General features: G+C 42.9%; 1 protein-coding gene across 1 annotated transcript in view; it reads right to left on the bottom strand.

Annotated features, from left to right (window-relative positions):
- Positions 1 to 13,980, bottom strand: part of TRAPPC11 (trafficking protein particle complex subunit 11) — a 2,455,228-nt gene that overhangs the window by 1,705,383 nt on the left and 735,865 nt on the right. The window contains exon 8 of the mRNA XM_044062556.1: positions 2,243 to 2,339. Within this exon, the coding sequence (XP_043918491.1) occupies positions 2,243 to 2,339 (97 nt within the window). The remainder of the gene's footprint in view (positions 1 to 2,242; positions 2,340 to 13,980) is intronic.

Genomic DNA, 13,980 nt, shown 5'->3' with positions numbered 1-13,980 from the left:
TTTTATATCCACTGTAGGTAGTATGCATGTTGACTAATAACAATTTTGTTTTCCCCTTCTTTTCTAAGTTTACAGTAATATTACTAGCTAATTGTCAAAAATAGGCATCTTGTATCACTGGAACATTAAGCACTGTACATCTCAAATTAGCACTGTAAGACTTTTATTTTCCCTAATTACTGTTTGCCCCGGTGTAGGCTGACCATTGTGCCTCCCACAGCGAGATTTCAGATCATCTGCTCTCCTACAGTAGGATGCCTAAAAGCCTAGGAGCAATCAGGAAGGTCTGTTATCCATTCAGCCATAAGGGATACACTGTGCCTTTGCCTGCATCCAACTCATCTGCATTCTCATTCTGGAAGAAGTATGCATTTGTCCTGCTGGCCAAGTAAACTTGGCTTTTTTCCACAATGGGTTCCTATTGTACAGATACAATCTTCTTCCTGACTGCAAAACTACACAGCCACCCCTTACTTCAGTCAGCAGCCCATATCATACTGGGTTGCAGGCTATGGAGATATTTACTTTGTAACACTAATCCTCCATTGGCTGATGTGAGCCTCCCTGTCACTGTAGAATCTACCCTTCTCCTAGACACAAGCAAGCTCTCATACACACATCTCAAGGGCTACCTTCACAGGCTTGGAAGCACTAAACTCATGTCAAATAAAGAGACTGAATGGCACACATCAGTGGTACCAAGATACTGTACCGTTGCAGCACCTCCCACAAGTCATTCTAGGGTAAGTAGTCATATGCCTCCTCTAGATTCGCAAAATACATGTAGACTATACTGGCACACTCCCATGATCCTTCCAATATTCCTCATGGACAAACACTATAATTTCAGAGTTCCACAGCCATGACAGAGTCTGCATTACTCCTCCTGAATCAGAGGATCAACTCTGAGATGAAGTTTTCTTTACAGCACTTACTGTAAGCTTTCCAGGTGAGGATAAGAACGGTGATCCCTCTACAAATAAAAGATGCCCTCCTTCCCCCTTTCTCAAAAAAGGGACCACAACCTCAAGTCTGACCACTATTAAAGTACTGTCTCCTTTCTTACGTGCAACACTAACATTAGCCTTGAAAGCAGAAGAATATCCAGCACCTTTAGCATTTAAAGAAAGATAATATCCATTCTTACAGGCTTACCCTCAATAAATGCATTAATTGAAGCAGAGACCTCATTTTCATAACTACATCCAGTTATATTAGATCCTTCTCATACTGACTTAACAGCAGACTACCCATGCAAATTACTACAGTTCACTACCTTGAGCCCAGTGAGTGCTGGGATAAGCCCACATCTCCCACAACCTCTGAAATTGATTAAGCTGGTTACTGGAGAATGAATAAATTAAGACCTTAAGACCACATTGCAAAAATATTCAAGCTTGAAATTGGTATGATGTGTTGTACTAGACCATAAAAAATTAAGTGAGCGAAATTAAGTATATAAAGACAAAAAACAGCAGCACAAACATTAATCCCGCAAAATGCCTCAAGTGCACATAATATAACTGGATGCATGCAAAATATTATCTAAATATAGTACAGATTCCTACCTGTCGACATTCATGCATAACTGACTAAAGTGAGCAGGGTGTGAGCAAAGCAAACAGACTTTTTGCCTGTATATTAAACAAATCTGTGGGTATGTGCACTTTTTGGGGGACAAGGGTAGCAGACATTCTGCTAACAGGTTCGAGGAGAATGCAATTGCTACGCTTATTATCTCTACAGATTGAAAGACAAAGTTGTTCATATCAAGGAGATGTCAACCACTTCAAACTATGGACCGGCAGGAGTCTCCGTGTGTCAAAAATGTTGCTGATGAAGGAGGAAGTAGCACTAAAAATACAGTTGGACTTCTTTTCTGTGAGTTTCTGCACTTCACATGAGCAGGGTAATTGACTTCCCAGAATACTAGGTGCACATCTGTGTAGTGGCACACTGTGTGCTAGCATCAGTTCTGAACTCCCTTACAAATAAATCACTTATTATTTGTTTTTTCTGTGTTCTTGCTTTCCTACTTTCCTAGCTTCAAGCCATAATTTGTATCACAGACACTTCAGATGGATTTCAAAACATTACATAAATGTTAAAAAAATTTAAAACAGGTCTATATTACAATGTTGAACTCACAGGAGTTTGAAAGTTGTAATATCGAACCCCCTTTAAAACACTTCAATAAATACAATATGAAAATTCTCTTCATAATGATGCTTTTCCAGCTTACCTTGTAGTTTATAAATCCTGCCATCGTCTTTATTTCTAGCATGTTTGTTTCATGTGCTCTTAGTTCATGTGCAAGATTGTAAGCTATCCTGTAATTTCTGAAAAAAAAAAAAAAACAAGTTTATTGGTTAATAAACTATAAACTGACAGCACAAAGCAGATCACATGATTACCTCAATTTATAAATGAAAATGCATTTAGTCTGTCAACCATGACACATTAAAGCAGGAAGTACATTATCAAATTCTTGGAACACATTTTAAGTATTCCCATTTTAAATGTAATTATCAGTTAAAGTCCATATTCCAGCACCTACAACAACAAATAAATGTTCCATTACCTATAAGAGCTGACTGCATCAGTTCAAATTGACTCAATACAACTATACCTAATTTACACACATCTACAAACAGAAAATGTTTAGCAATGACTGAAAGACTACCATGGATGAGAACATGCACAAAACACAAGCACTAGCAGTCTCTTGAGACACTATGCCTGAAACAACTTCTTCTGCTGACTACTTACTCCACATTACTGCATAGTGTGCAGCAATATGTGAAGCATTTTACAACCACACTTTTCTGTAGTAGTGTGCGTTCTCTTCTTATGAAGCTGCAGCTACAAAATGCAATGTGCCATGCCGAACTGTACATAAGTGGTACCAATGACTGAGGACAGTGTCCATCAGGAAGGTTCACCTCTCATTTAAGTTTATACTGCTGGCCATGAAGACACAAGCTTAAAACAGTGTTCTTGGGGAAAAATGAGACTCCTGTGCAGTCCAAGAAAGATTTCTTGATTTTTTTTTTGTTTAGTTACTGGGACAGTCTATGGCTCCCCCAACACAGCAGAGCACAATACAGCATGTACTGTAAATGAATTAATATAATCAACTAAACGGAATAACCTATAAGAAAATCAATGAACAAAATAAGCAACAGTATACAATAACATATGAAACAGCATAGTAAATAACAACCACTGAACACACAAGTCAAATTTTTTACTGTTTTCTTACATACCAGATTTAACTCATTACATCAGTGATGCCTCCAGGTGCATCTGCAGTTACCTCCTACTGATGCCTCTAGGCGCCAAATATCGCTTGTTCATATTTGCATTAATAATTCCAAAGCCATGTTACATACAAGATATCAGAAGATTTTATCTTGCAGCATACATGATGGCAAACACAATTGTATTGATATTTGACCTTTGTCAATCAGTAATTGTTAGAACTGTAAGGTGATGACTTCATTTTTTAAAGGCTCAAGCCATACCCACTGGGAGTTAAAGATACACACTCAAAAGACCTGTACTGGAGGGAGTGTATTTATATCAACAAATAACAGAAAAAAGAAAGTTATATTCTTACCACAATAATAGATGCTTTCATTCCAGTCTGTTTCATATGACCCAAGGCTTCAAGCAGCAGCTTGGATCCAATCTGGCCGCTCTTGTACTTCAGCCTTGATGCCTTCCCTAGACTTTTTTCCTCAGAATGCCCTGCTCTCCCCTGATTAACTCCGACCGAGTTTAATGTCCAAAAGCCATACAATCTGCACTGCCTTTACTGTGAAAAAACAAAGTCTAATAAGTAGGCAAAGGAAGGAGGATGGGTTGTTGCATCAGAGGGACTGGAATGAAAGGATCTATCATTATGCTATGAACATAACTTTCACATTCTATTCATTCAGTCTGTCTGACCTGGCACATGGGTCAGAGTTCCTAGCTATCTGAACCCTGGGAGGACTCATGACAGGAACCCTTTGAGGATGGAAGCCTCAAAGGAAGCCCTAGCTCTGAATATGATATTTTTTGTGCCATATTTTTCCACTCCTCTGGTTCCTGGAAAAAGAACGTTGAGGCATGAAAAAACATAGGCCAATAGCAGACAAGGTCTTTCCGTCCTTTTTGTACCTGGGCAGGGTGTCCTCCACTTTAGAACCAAACAACACGGATGGTTCAATGGGAGCGTTCAAAAAGGAGGACTTGAAGGAGTCCGCAAGGTCACTGATGTACATCCAGGTATGACGTCTCATGACTATGCCTGCACCCGCAGCTCTAGTCGCCCCTTCGGTTGTGTGGGAGAGTAACCTCATGGATGAATTGCAGACAGACTCAAAGGTGGCAAGTTGACAAGCAAACTTGACATGTGCCCCATCAGAAACTTGACCCGTGAGGGCTCCAGAAAGTTCGGAGATAAGATCCCTTTGGAGCCTCATAAAATGTGCCAAGTAATTCAGAGACTTGACTGCAAAGGTCGCTGAAGCAGAAACTCGTTTCCCTAGTCTGTCCACAGCCCAGAACTTTCTGTTGGGTGGGTGAACAGTAGGACTTTCCTCCGCAATGTCCTTTTTCGCGGCTGCCGCCACCACCATAGTGTCTACTGGCAAGCCTCTAGACCAGTGAGGATGTTCCTCTGGTGGGGAAAGAATCTTGTCTGGTCTCCAGGGAATGGCCTCAATAGAATCAGGGTTCTTCTACGCACACTGCACGATGAGCTGGACTAACTCGTTGACAGGTGGGGTCATCCAAGAAGTAGAAGGCCAAGAGGAGAAAGCCTGCAGGAAGACAGACTCCTCCGAGGAAGGATTGGAGGGCTTCCAGTCACCCCTCTGTTTCAATATTTCCAGGATGTCTCCGAAGGAGATATCGTCAGGGGGTGACCATGGGGACCCTTCCCCATCATCGTTGTCCATATCCTCTGTGAGAGACTCCACCGGAGAGTCAAGGTGCTTCCTCTTACACGCCTTCTTCTGAGGGGGTTCTTCAGTGGGAAAGTCTGAAGAAGACTCAGAAGGAAAATTACCCTGAACTGGGGTTTCCTGGGGCTTGTGCTCTCAGTGTCCTGGGGAGGTGGCCCATGGTAGCTGTAGCCCAGAGGGAGCAGGGGGATGATCCGACATAGGAGTAGCGCTTCCAGAAGCAAGCACCCTCTCCATCACCCGGAAAGTAGGCCCACCCGAAGAGGAATGGGAGCCTGGAACCGAGTAAGACAATCTCGGAACTGGGGTCACACCCCGCTCCGTCAGGCCCACTCCCGGGGATGGAGCAACAAGCAAGATTGGGGTGGGCGTTGCCCCCAGATTCGAGGACGGAACCGATAAACTTGGAACTGTGCTAAGAACCGAGGGTTCCACCCCCCAACCATGAGACTGAGGAAGGGATGGATCCGAAGGAACCAAAACACAAAGGGAAGGCCTCGGAGCCTCAGTGAGGGTCACTGTCAGTGCAAAGGAAAGGGATCCCACCAAGAACGTCAGAGCTATGGGCCTCGGAACCGATGGATCTGAGGAAGGAGAATAAGTGGGTGTCCTGGGAGCAGTAGACCCAAACTCCGAAGTGAGACGAGTCTTAGGAATGTTTCTTATCCCTCTGGCTGTCAATAGCTGGTCCAGCAGGCGCACCACATCGAATTCAGACAGACTCCTGGTGGACCTTACAGACACTCTGGAAGGGGAGTCAGGCCAGTCCAGACAAGGGCTATAAGCCTGGCCTAAGAACGGATCCAATGAGGGGGAGTACTGGGCCCATGGTGTTTGAATTGTTGGCACTGAAGACTCTAACTTGGAAACAGGCAATAGAGGAACTAGTTCCCTATTAGCTGACTGAAGATGTATTCTTTCCAATGTGTTTTGATCAAACTTATAGCATGAAATGGCAAAATACCGAAGCGGCATACAAGTGAATTCTTTCCCTGGGAAAGAAATTGCTTGGTCACCTTCGGTATTTTGCCTTCTTTGTTACTGTAGTGCGGTCTCGGAGTTGATATATTTAAGTATGGGGGGTGGGGGCACAGCCCCCACATTAGAAATATTTTGTGGTGTGCTTGTGTTGTGTGTGTGTTTCTCAGAACAGCGTTTTTTTTCCTTGGGGGAAAAAAATCGCTGTTCTGAGTGTTCGAGATTGTAAGCTTTCGCTTACATGGGGTCAATGAATCGGTGTTCGCTTTAATAAGCGTTTGGTGATTCAATATAGACCAGAGGAACTAACTGTGCTGAGAAAAGGCTCGGTGCCGAAGAAGTGCTTGTAGTTGAAGTTATTATCGGCTCCAAGGGGATCGTTGGAACAGACTTCAGTGCAGTGAGATGTGAAGTTGGTGCCGAGACTATCGTAGACAATAAGGTCGGAGCCATAGTCGTTACTGTAGTTAAGACTGGAGCCATAGATATTGGTGCTGAAGTTATCGTAATGTCCACAGAAGCAACTGGAGCTAAGCTAGGAACAGAAGCAACAGGAATATTCGGAGCCGAGGAAGCAATCTTGTGTTCAGTGGAAGACTTGTGGGCCTTGCCCTTATCACCAGCCGGTGAAGAGGGATCGGAATGTGAACATTTTTTGTCCTTCACTGGAGGGGTGAGACCTCCGACACAGAAAGGGTCTCTGAGAAAGGTGTGGATAAGAGTCTTTTCAAGATAAGTTTGTTTTTCCTCTCATTCAGCATCCGCTGACTAAAACTCAGACAAATCTGGCAAGGAGGTTTTACAGAGAGGTGAGAAACTGCTACACAATACACGGAATCATCATGTAAGTCGCTGTTAGGGAGTTTGCCATTGCAGGAAGTGCAATGTTAGAACCCCAAAGTTCCTTTTTTCTCAGCCATATCCAACACACAAAGAAAAAACAAACAAATTACTGTTAAAAAGTATAGAAAGGGAAGATGCCAACAATGGTATCAAACGATACCATAAGGGTAGGAGAGGGCGTTACCAACGATGGTAAAAGAAATATCCGAAGGGTAGCTAGATAAAGAGATAGGGTTGAAAACATGAGTTTAAATTAAAAAAAAAGGTTCAAAAACACCAAAAATTTGTAAAAATATGACACTTGGCTGGAGAGCTCGGTGAAACACTGTTATATGGCTGTGCGGCAAATGAGAGCTGAAGTAACTGGGAGAAGGGCATTGTGGGTAACAGCTTAGCTCGAGAGTTTTTGGTGTACACGAGCTTGGTATCAAGCCGACTCGGTTCCGACGGCTCGGAACCGAACCCGTCAGTGATGAATGGGAAGAAGATTATCAACATCAGATCAAACCTTTTCCATTTGATATGATGCATTCTATGTGTAGAAGATTTCTGAGAGGCTGCAACAATATGTATAACATCAGAAGGAAGGGAAAATTCCCACGCCATTAACAGAATTGAAAAAGCCAGGCAGTGAGCTTCAGGTTGGGAAGGTCTAGTGAGGCTCTCTGGACAGGTGTAATATCAAATCCCAAAATGGGTCTAGGAACCAAAGTAGTGGGCCTTCACATAGTGAGTTAGGTGAGGAAACCAAATTTGTCTTGACTGAAACACACCAATGAGGATAACTGTTACCGTTCAATGAATGGTTTTCTGTATAAATTTTTTTAAATGAGAGGGGTAGGTGGATAAACAGAGTAGTTCTCACTGGCAACAATTGCAGAGAGCATCCCTGGGGTCTTGTCCCTTATGAGGAAGGATGGAGAAATAGTTGCTTTACTTCGTGTTGTGAGGAGCTGTAAACAAAAAACAACATGATTCACCCCTGTGATGGAAAATCTTAGTGCTATCCCTACAGTTAGAGACCACTAATGAGGAAGGAGGAGACTTCTGCTCAACCAGTCTGCTAGACCTTCGAATATCCTGGTGATAGATGCTGCAACAAGAAATGAGTGAGAGGCCATTGCTCAATGCCATACTCTTGTCTTCTCGACAGAGTGAGTAAGATTTGGTCCCCCTTGCTTGATGATGTACCAAACTACTGTCATGTTGTCTATCTGAATGTTTATGACTCCTAGAAGAAACCATTTATGAAGTTCCTGCAGCACAAATTAAACTGTCCTAATTTCAAGTACAGTGATGTAAAGAAAAGCCTCTGATTCTGACCACAAACCTTGGACCATTCTCACTTCATCATGCCCCACCCCAGAGAAGATGCGTCCTTGGTTGCTGTTGCTACTTGAGAGGTAAGATGAAAGGGTCTTCCCTCTGCAATTAACGGTGATTGAAGCCACCAGTACATTGACTGTAATGTCTAACCTTGTACAAAGATGTAGTAAATACTTTTTCACCTGAAGAAACGACTCTCTGGAAGCAGAGGCCAGGAGCCAGTTACCTAAAGATTGGAAAATTTGAATCCCTGTAATCAGAGATGAGTTGCTACAACAGCCATGCACTTAATGAACACTCTGTGGTTGTGGTGAGACCAAATGGCAGGGCTCTGAACAGAAACTGACTGGATCCTAATTGGAAGCACAGGAAACTCCTGGACTCTTTCCATACTTTCATGTGGAGGCAAGTGTCCTGGAGATATACAGAATGCTTCAATTCATTCTGAAGACATGGAAAAACTTTAAACTCCCCTTAAACACCTCCCTCACTTTCCAAATCTAAATTCCATGCTTAGTTCCTAAACATAACTTCACTGGTCACTTCTTATCCCTGAGCTCCCCTTCCACTCCCTAAACTTAATTTCCCTGATCATTCCCAAAATCTAAATTACCCTTATGCTCCCTAAACCTAAATTCTCCTCACAGTCACTGCCTGAAAACCTTACAGCCAACTATATATTTATAAACACACACACATACACATATATGTATATTTATTTATGTGTTTATATTTATATGTGAGCTGGTATGTCTGTGAAAATCCCAGTCAATCCTTAACTTTAAACTGAACCTCACTTCCTAACCAAACCCCAAAACACCCTGTCCCTCCCTAAACATAAATTCCCAATTCCCTGAACACTTCCCAATATTAACTCCCCCCTGCCACTCCCAAAACCCATATTCTCTGAACGCTCCCTAAGCCTAAATTCCTGACAATAAATTATCCTCATTGTTCCAAAATCAAAACTGCCTTTACAGTCCCTAAACCTACACGTACCATTCAAAAGCAGGTCTTTTTGACATAGCTGTTCAGGAAGCTTATGACCAGAAGCTTATGACCAGAACTGTGTGGAGGTCCCTTGTCTTATTTGGAATCAAAAAGAAACAAGAATAAAATCCTGACCTGTGTTGGTCTTGTGAGTCCTCCTAGATGACTGCTTTTATTTTACAACAGAGAGAACCCCTATTAAGCTGCTTTTGCCTGATTGTGTGGCACAATGGGCAGCTGAATAGTGATTTTGGGTGCTCCAATAACCACTGAATATTATGTCTCTTACCCATCGTTCTCCTGTGATGGTGACTGAGGATTGACGGTAGAGAGACAGCTGTTCCCTGACTGCTTCCAAAGTATAACAGTCAAGCAAACCTTTACGGATTTTGAGGTCACCTGTCTGAGAAGGTCCTCAGAATCCTTGGTGTTGCAGACCTCCTAGACCTCCAGGCCTACGTCCATTAAAGTGGCCGTCTCTGCCACAGCCATCTCTTTCAGAACAGAAACTGTACTGACAGTGAGACTTCCTAAACCAGAGTGACTGAGCCCCTTTTTGGATCCTGGAAGAGGTGCGCTGAGGTGACATGAACTTAACTTCTTTTGCAGAGAGTATCTTCCTACCTTATTCACTCTTCACCGTATGTTCTTTAACTGTGGTACCAAAAAGGTGGTACCTTCAAAGGGTACGTTAGTAAAGGAAGTCTTAAAGTTGTGTGCAAAATCACAAATGAAGTCAGGTGTGCAGTCTCACGGTTATGCCTGCTCCAATTGCTCTGGCTGACCCATTTGCTGTGTGTTATGCAATAATAGCAAGGCTAAAAAAGAAGTTATGTATTCACCATAACATTCCATCTGTGTTATCCATTTATATTCTTCTTTAGCAAGTGGGTTCAGATCCAGTCCATGGATCCATCTCTGCCACTTTTGTAGATCATGGATACTGAAAAGTCTTGAGCTCCTCCCTTACCCACAATGCCCTAGGCCCCTGCATAAACCAGATCCTGTTTGATGACCGTATTGCTCATTAAAAAACAAGGTTATAACCATTACATGAAAAAACAATACCTGGAGCTCAAAGGCAGGAATATGGGTTCCCTTAACATCATCTCATTCTTCCAGAAGTCACAAACCAAATGGTAGGTGGTTGGATGGAAGGGAGTTGAGGAAGAATAAAAATGGGCAACACGGATGGAACATTATTGTGAGTACACAACTTCTTTATCTGATGTTGTCAATTTTCATTCCTTCCTCAACAAGTGGGACAGAGTCCCCAGCTACTGGAATCCCAGGTGGACTCTAAGAAACGATATTCCTGAGGACTGATGAGCCAAAGGCTGCTCTTCCCCTAGAGACCAGCTCCAACTTGTAATCAGTAATAAAGATACGATGATTAGCTCAAGTTGCAGCAGCACAAATATCGTCCATGGAAGATCTGGATATAAATATTGAAGACACTGTCATGGACCTGGCTGAATGAGCTCTCAAAGATTTTGGCAAAGATAAATTCAATTTGTTGTAGACAAAGGAAATGCAATAAGTTAGCCACTTGGCTAAACTTACTTTGGTAACTGCTTGGCCGATTTTGATCTGATTTTCTGAATGTTTCCGTTTTACGCAAATAGAAATGTAATGGTCTATGAATGTCAAGTGTAATGTACTCCATTTTATTCACGAAATTTGGAAAAAATACTGGAAGACTGACTGATGTTTGATTTTGACACCTTAGGTAGGAAGGATGGGTTGGTTCATAATGATACCCTATCTTTATGAAAATTTAAACAAGGAGGCTTAGAAGATGGGGCTTGAAGTTCTGAAACTCTTCTTGCAGATGTAATGGCTACTAAAAAGATAGTTTTCCAAGTTAAAAATTCTAGTTCATACTTTGCTGACAGTTCAAATGGAGACAGAGTCAAAGCTTGTAAAACTAAATTCAAAACCCATTGTGGAGCTGGATCCTTATAAGGGGGTTCTCAGAAGAAAGGTTCCCCTTATAAAGGCCTTAGAATGGTTTGAAGAAGCTAAAGTGGAATTGTTTACTCCTATATGAAAATTAAAAATGGCAGCTAGTTGTACTTTAACAGTCAAGGAGCTACCCTTCATTAAAATTTGTAGCCAAAAACTCAAGAACTTTAGGTACTGGTGCTGAAAAAGGGTCAGTGTCTATCTGTTGTGCCCAAAAAACAAATCTTTTCCATTTACTTCTTTAAATCTTCCTGGTGGAAGGCTGATGGAAAGACAAATGACTGTGACCGATAGAGGAGGACAGCCTGGGTTGTCTCTATCAAATGATGTGGAGAAACCATGTGGTCCTTTAGGCCTAAAATGTCCATGTGAATTATGTTTGTGGGGGGAGACAGGAGGTCTGGAATTTGATCCATAATCCAAGGAGGATGAACTAGATGAGGCCAAATAAAGGGAAGCAAAATCTGATGAGGCCAATAAAGAGCAAAGAGGATGACTGTGCTATTCAATCAAGATGCTTTCTAGAGAAACTTGAGGATTATAGGGGTTGGGAGTAAGCATAGAGGAGACCGGGGGGCAAACTGTGGAGGAGAGCATCTCTCGGTGATTCCCCCCAGTGGGGGGATCAGGGCAATGAACCTGTTGCACTCATTATTGAGGTGAGATGCAAATAGGTCACAGCAAGGCTGGCCCCATTGGTGGAATATCTTTTCTGCAACTCTGAAGTTGAAATACTACTCATGAGGCAATAAAATGGACCTGCTTGACTTGTCTGCAATCATGTTGGATTTCCCTGGAAGGCAAGTTGCTATTAGATATCAACTGGATGAGATTGCCCATTACCATACTCTCAGAGCTTCTCGACATAAGGGTTAAGATCTGGTTCCTCAGAGTCTGTTGATGTACCATGCACTGACATATTGTCCATCTGAATCGCAATAGTCCCTGAAGGTAGAGTCTTAGAAGGCCTGCAATGCTAGGAAAACTGCTCTCATTTCTAGAACACTGACATGCATGCTGGCCTCTTCGGGGGACCATTGGCCTTGGACTGTCTTTCACAAGAAGTGTTTCCCCACCTAATTTGGGAAGCATTCGTAGTGCACTACGGGTTTAGGCTGAGGAAGAATGTGGGGCAGCCTTGTAAAATCTGATCTGAGTGAATCCACCAAATGAGATCATTTCTGCATGTCTGACTTAATCTGATCTGGTCAGACCAAGGCTGGTGCAGAAGAGACCATGGATTCACTAGGGTCCATTGAAGAATTCTCATACGGTATCTTGCTACTGGAACCAGAACTATCACAGCAGTCATTGACCCTAAAGCTTGCAGAATCAATAGAGCTGACATTGAAGAATTTTGGACTATCTTGTTGACTTGAAATCCAAAAGTCTGTACACTTTGTAAGGGAAGGGAGGCTATCACTGATGGCAGACTGAACAAAGCTCCTATAAACTCTAACACTTGAGATGGTTCTAGCTGAGATTTATTGTAACTAATGGGAATTCCCACGTGAGAGCACAGTTGGAGGGCATAATCTTGGCAACTTTGTCAGCAGATGCCTGGATGGCGTGGTTATGAGTCAGTCCAAATAAGGAAACACCTGGAATCCCTGCTGTCTCAAGTAGGCTGCTACTACTGCCAAGCATTTGGTGAACACCCTAAGGGCTGTGGTGAGGCCAAAGGGCAGCCCTCTGAACTGGTGATGAGTGGCTTCCAGCCAGAGGCATAGGTATCTTCTGGATCATCTGTTCATTTTTATACAATGGTACACATCCTGAAGATCTACTGAGCATATCTAGTTGTCCTTGTGCAGAAAAGACAAAAAGGACTGAACTGTGACCATCCAGAACTTTGTATACTCAATTTATTTGTTCAGAATGCTGAGATCCAAAATTGGTCTCCAGTCCCCTGTTTTTTTTTCAGCACTAAAAAGAATCTTGAGTAGTTTCTAGATTCTTTCTGGCCTGGGGGGTACCTCTTGGATGACTTTTTTCTAGCCGCTTTTTTTATTTCTGTGCTGCTTCTTTCCACTGACTGGGTGGAACATCGAGAATTTTATTTATCCTTAAAGGGGGAGGAGGGAAACGGTATTATGTAACTTTTGAAAAGAGTCCTCTGCACCCATGTATCTTTCGTAATCTCTAGCAAGGCTCTCTGGTGCAGAGATAGACAACCTCCGACTGCCTCTACAGGTGTACAATCAGGCCTCCATTCAGAACAGCTAGTAGGATCGGTCAGGGAAAGTGTTCTTAGATCCTTGGTTCTGCAGGCCTCCGCTTCCATGTGGGTGGCATCTTCCCTTAGTGACCCCCCACTTCTGCCCCTGGTAGGACCATCTCCACATGGATCATGGAAAGGACCCTGGGACTTTCTGAAGCACATTTAGGTTCACAGGCTCATAGGTAGGTACTAGGCTATCTACCCAAAGGCATTTATAAGCCTAGCCAGAATGTGTTGGCTTTCACCACCCCCTTAGATTAGTCCCCAGTGCCTCTGTCCAGCACAGTCACTGAAGTGATCCCAGAGGTAAACTTTCTATTTCCCATCCAATCGTCAAGGTTTCTCTTGAAAGAGAGTTAGTGAGGAGCTCTGCCTAATGTAGATTGGAATCTTGTTCCAAAGCATGGGAAGTCTCTGGCACAGGAATCTATCCCTCCAGCATGTCCTATTTATTGTTGTGGTGAGGTTTAGACCCTAGAGCATGTGGCTCGAGGGGATAAGGTTTTCTTTAGGTGGACCATGTCCATCAATTATGGGTTGGACATGGCCTTGTATGTCAGGCAGAGATCACCTCTGAGTAGGCAGTATGCAAAACGAGTACAGCTGGAGTTTATTCAGTCGAGCTGTATAGGGCATTTGTTTGAGGCCAGTGATCCTCTTGGTGAAGTACTTCTGTGGTCTTTCCAGCTGTTGCAGGTGTCTTGT

This window comes from Protopterus annectens, chromosome 2.part1 (assembly GCF_019279795.1).
Source record: "Protopterus annectens isolate FY-2018-M chromosome 2.part1, PAN1.0, whole genome shotgun sequence".
NCBI classification, from domain to species: Eukaryota; Metazoa; Chordata; order Ceratodontiformes; family Protopteridae; genus Protopterus; species Protopterus annectens.
This window is presented reverse-complemented; position numbering and strand designations above follow the sequence as displayed.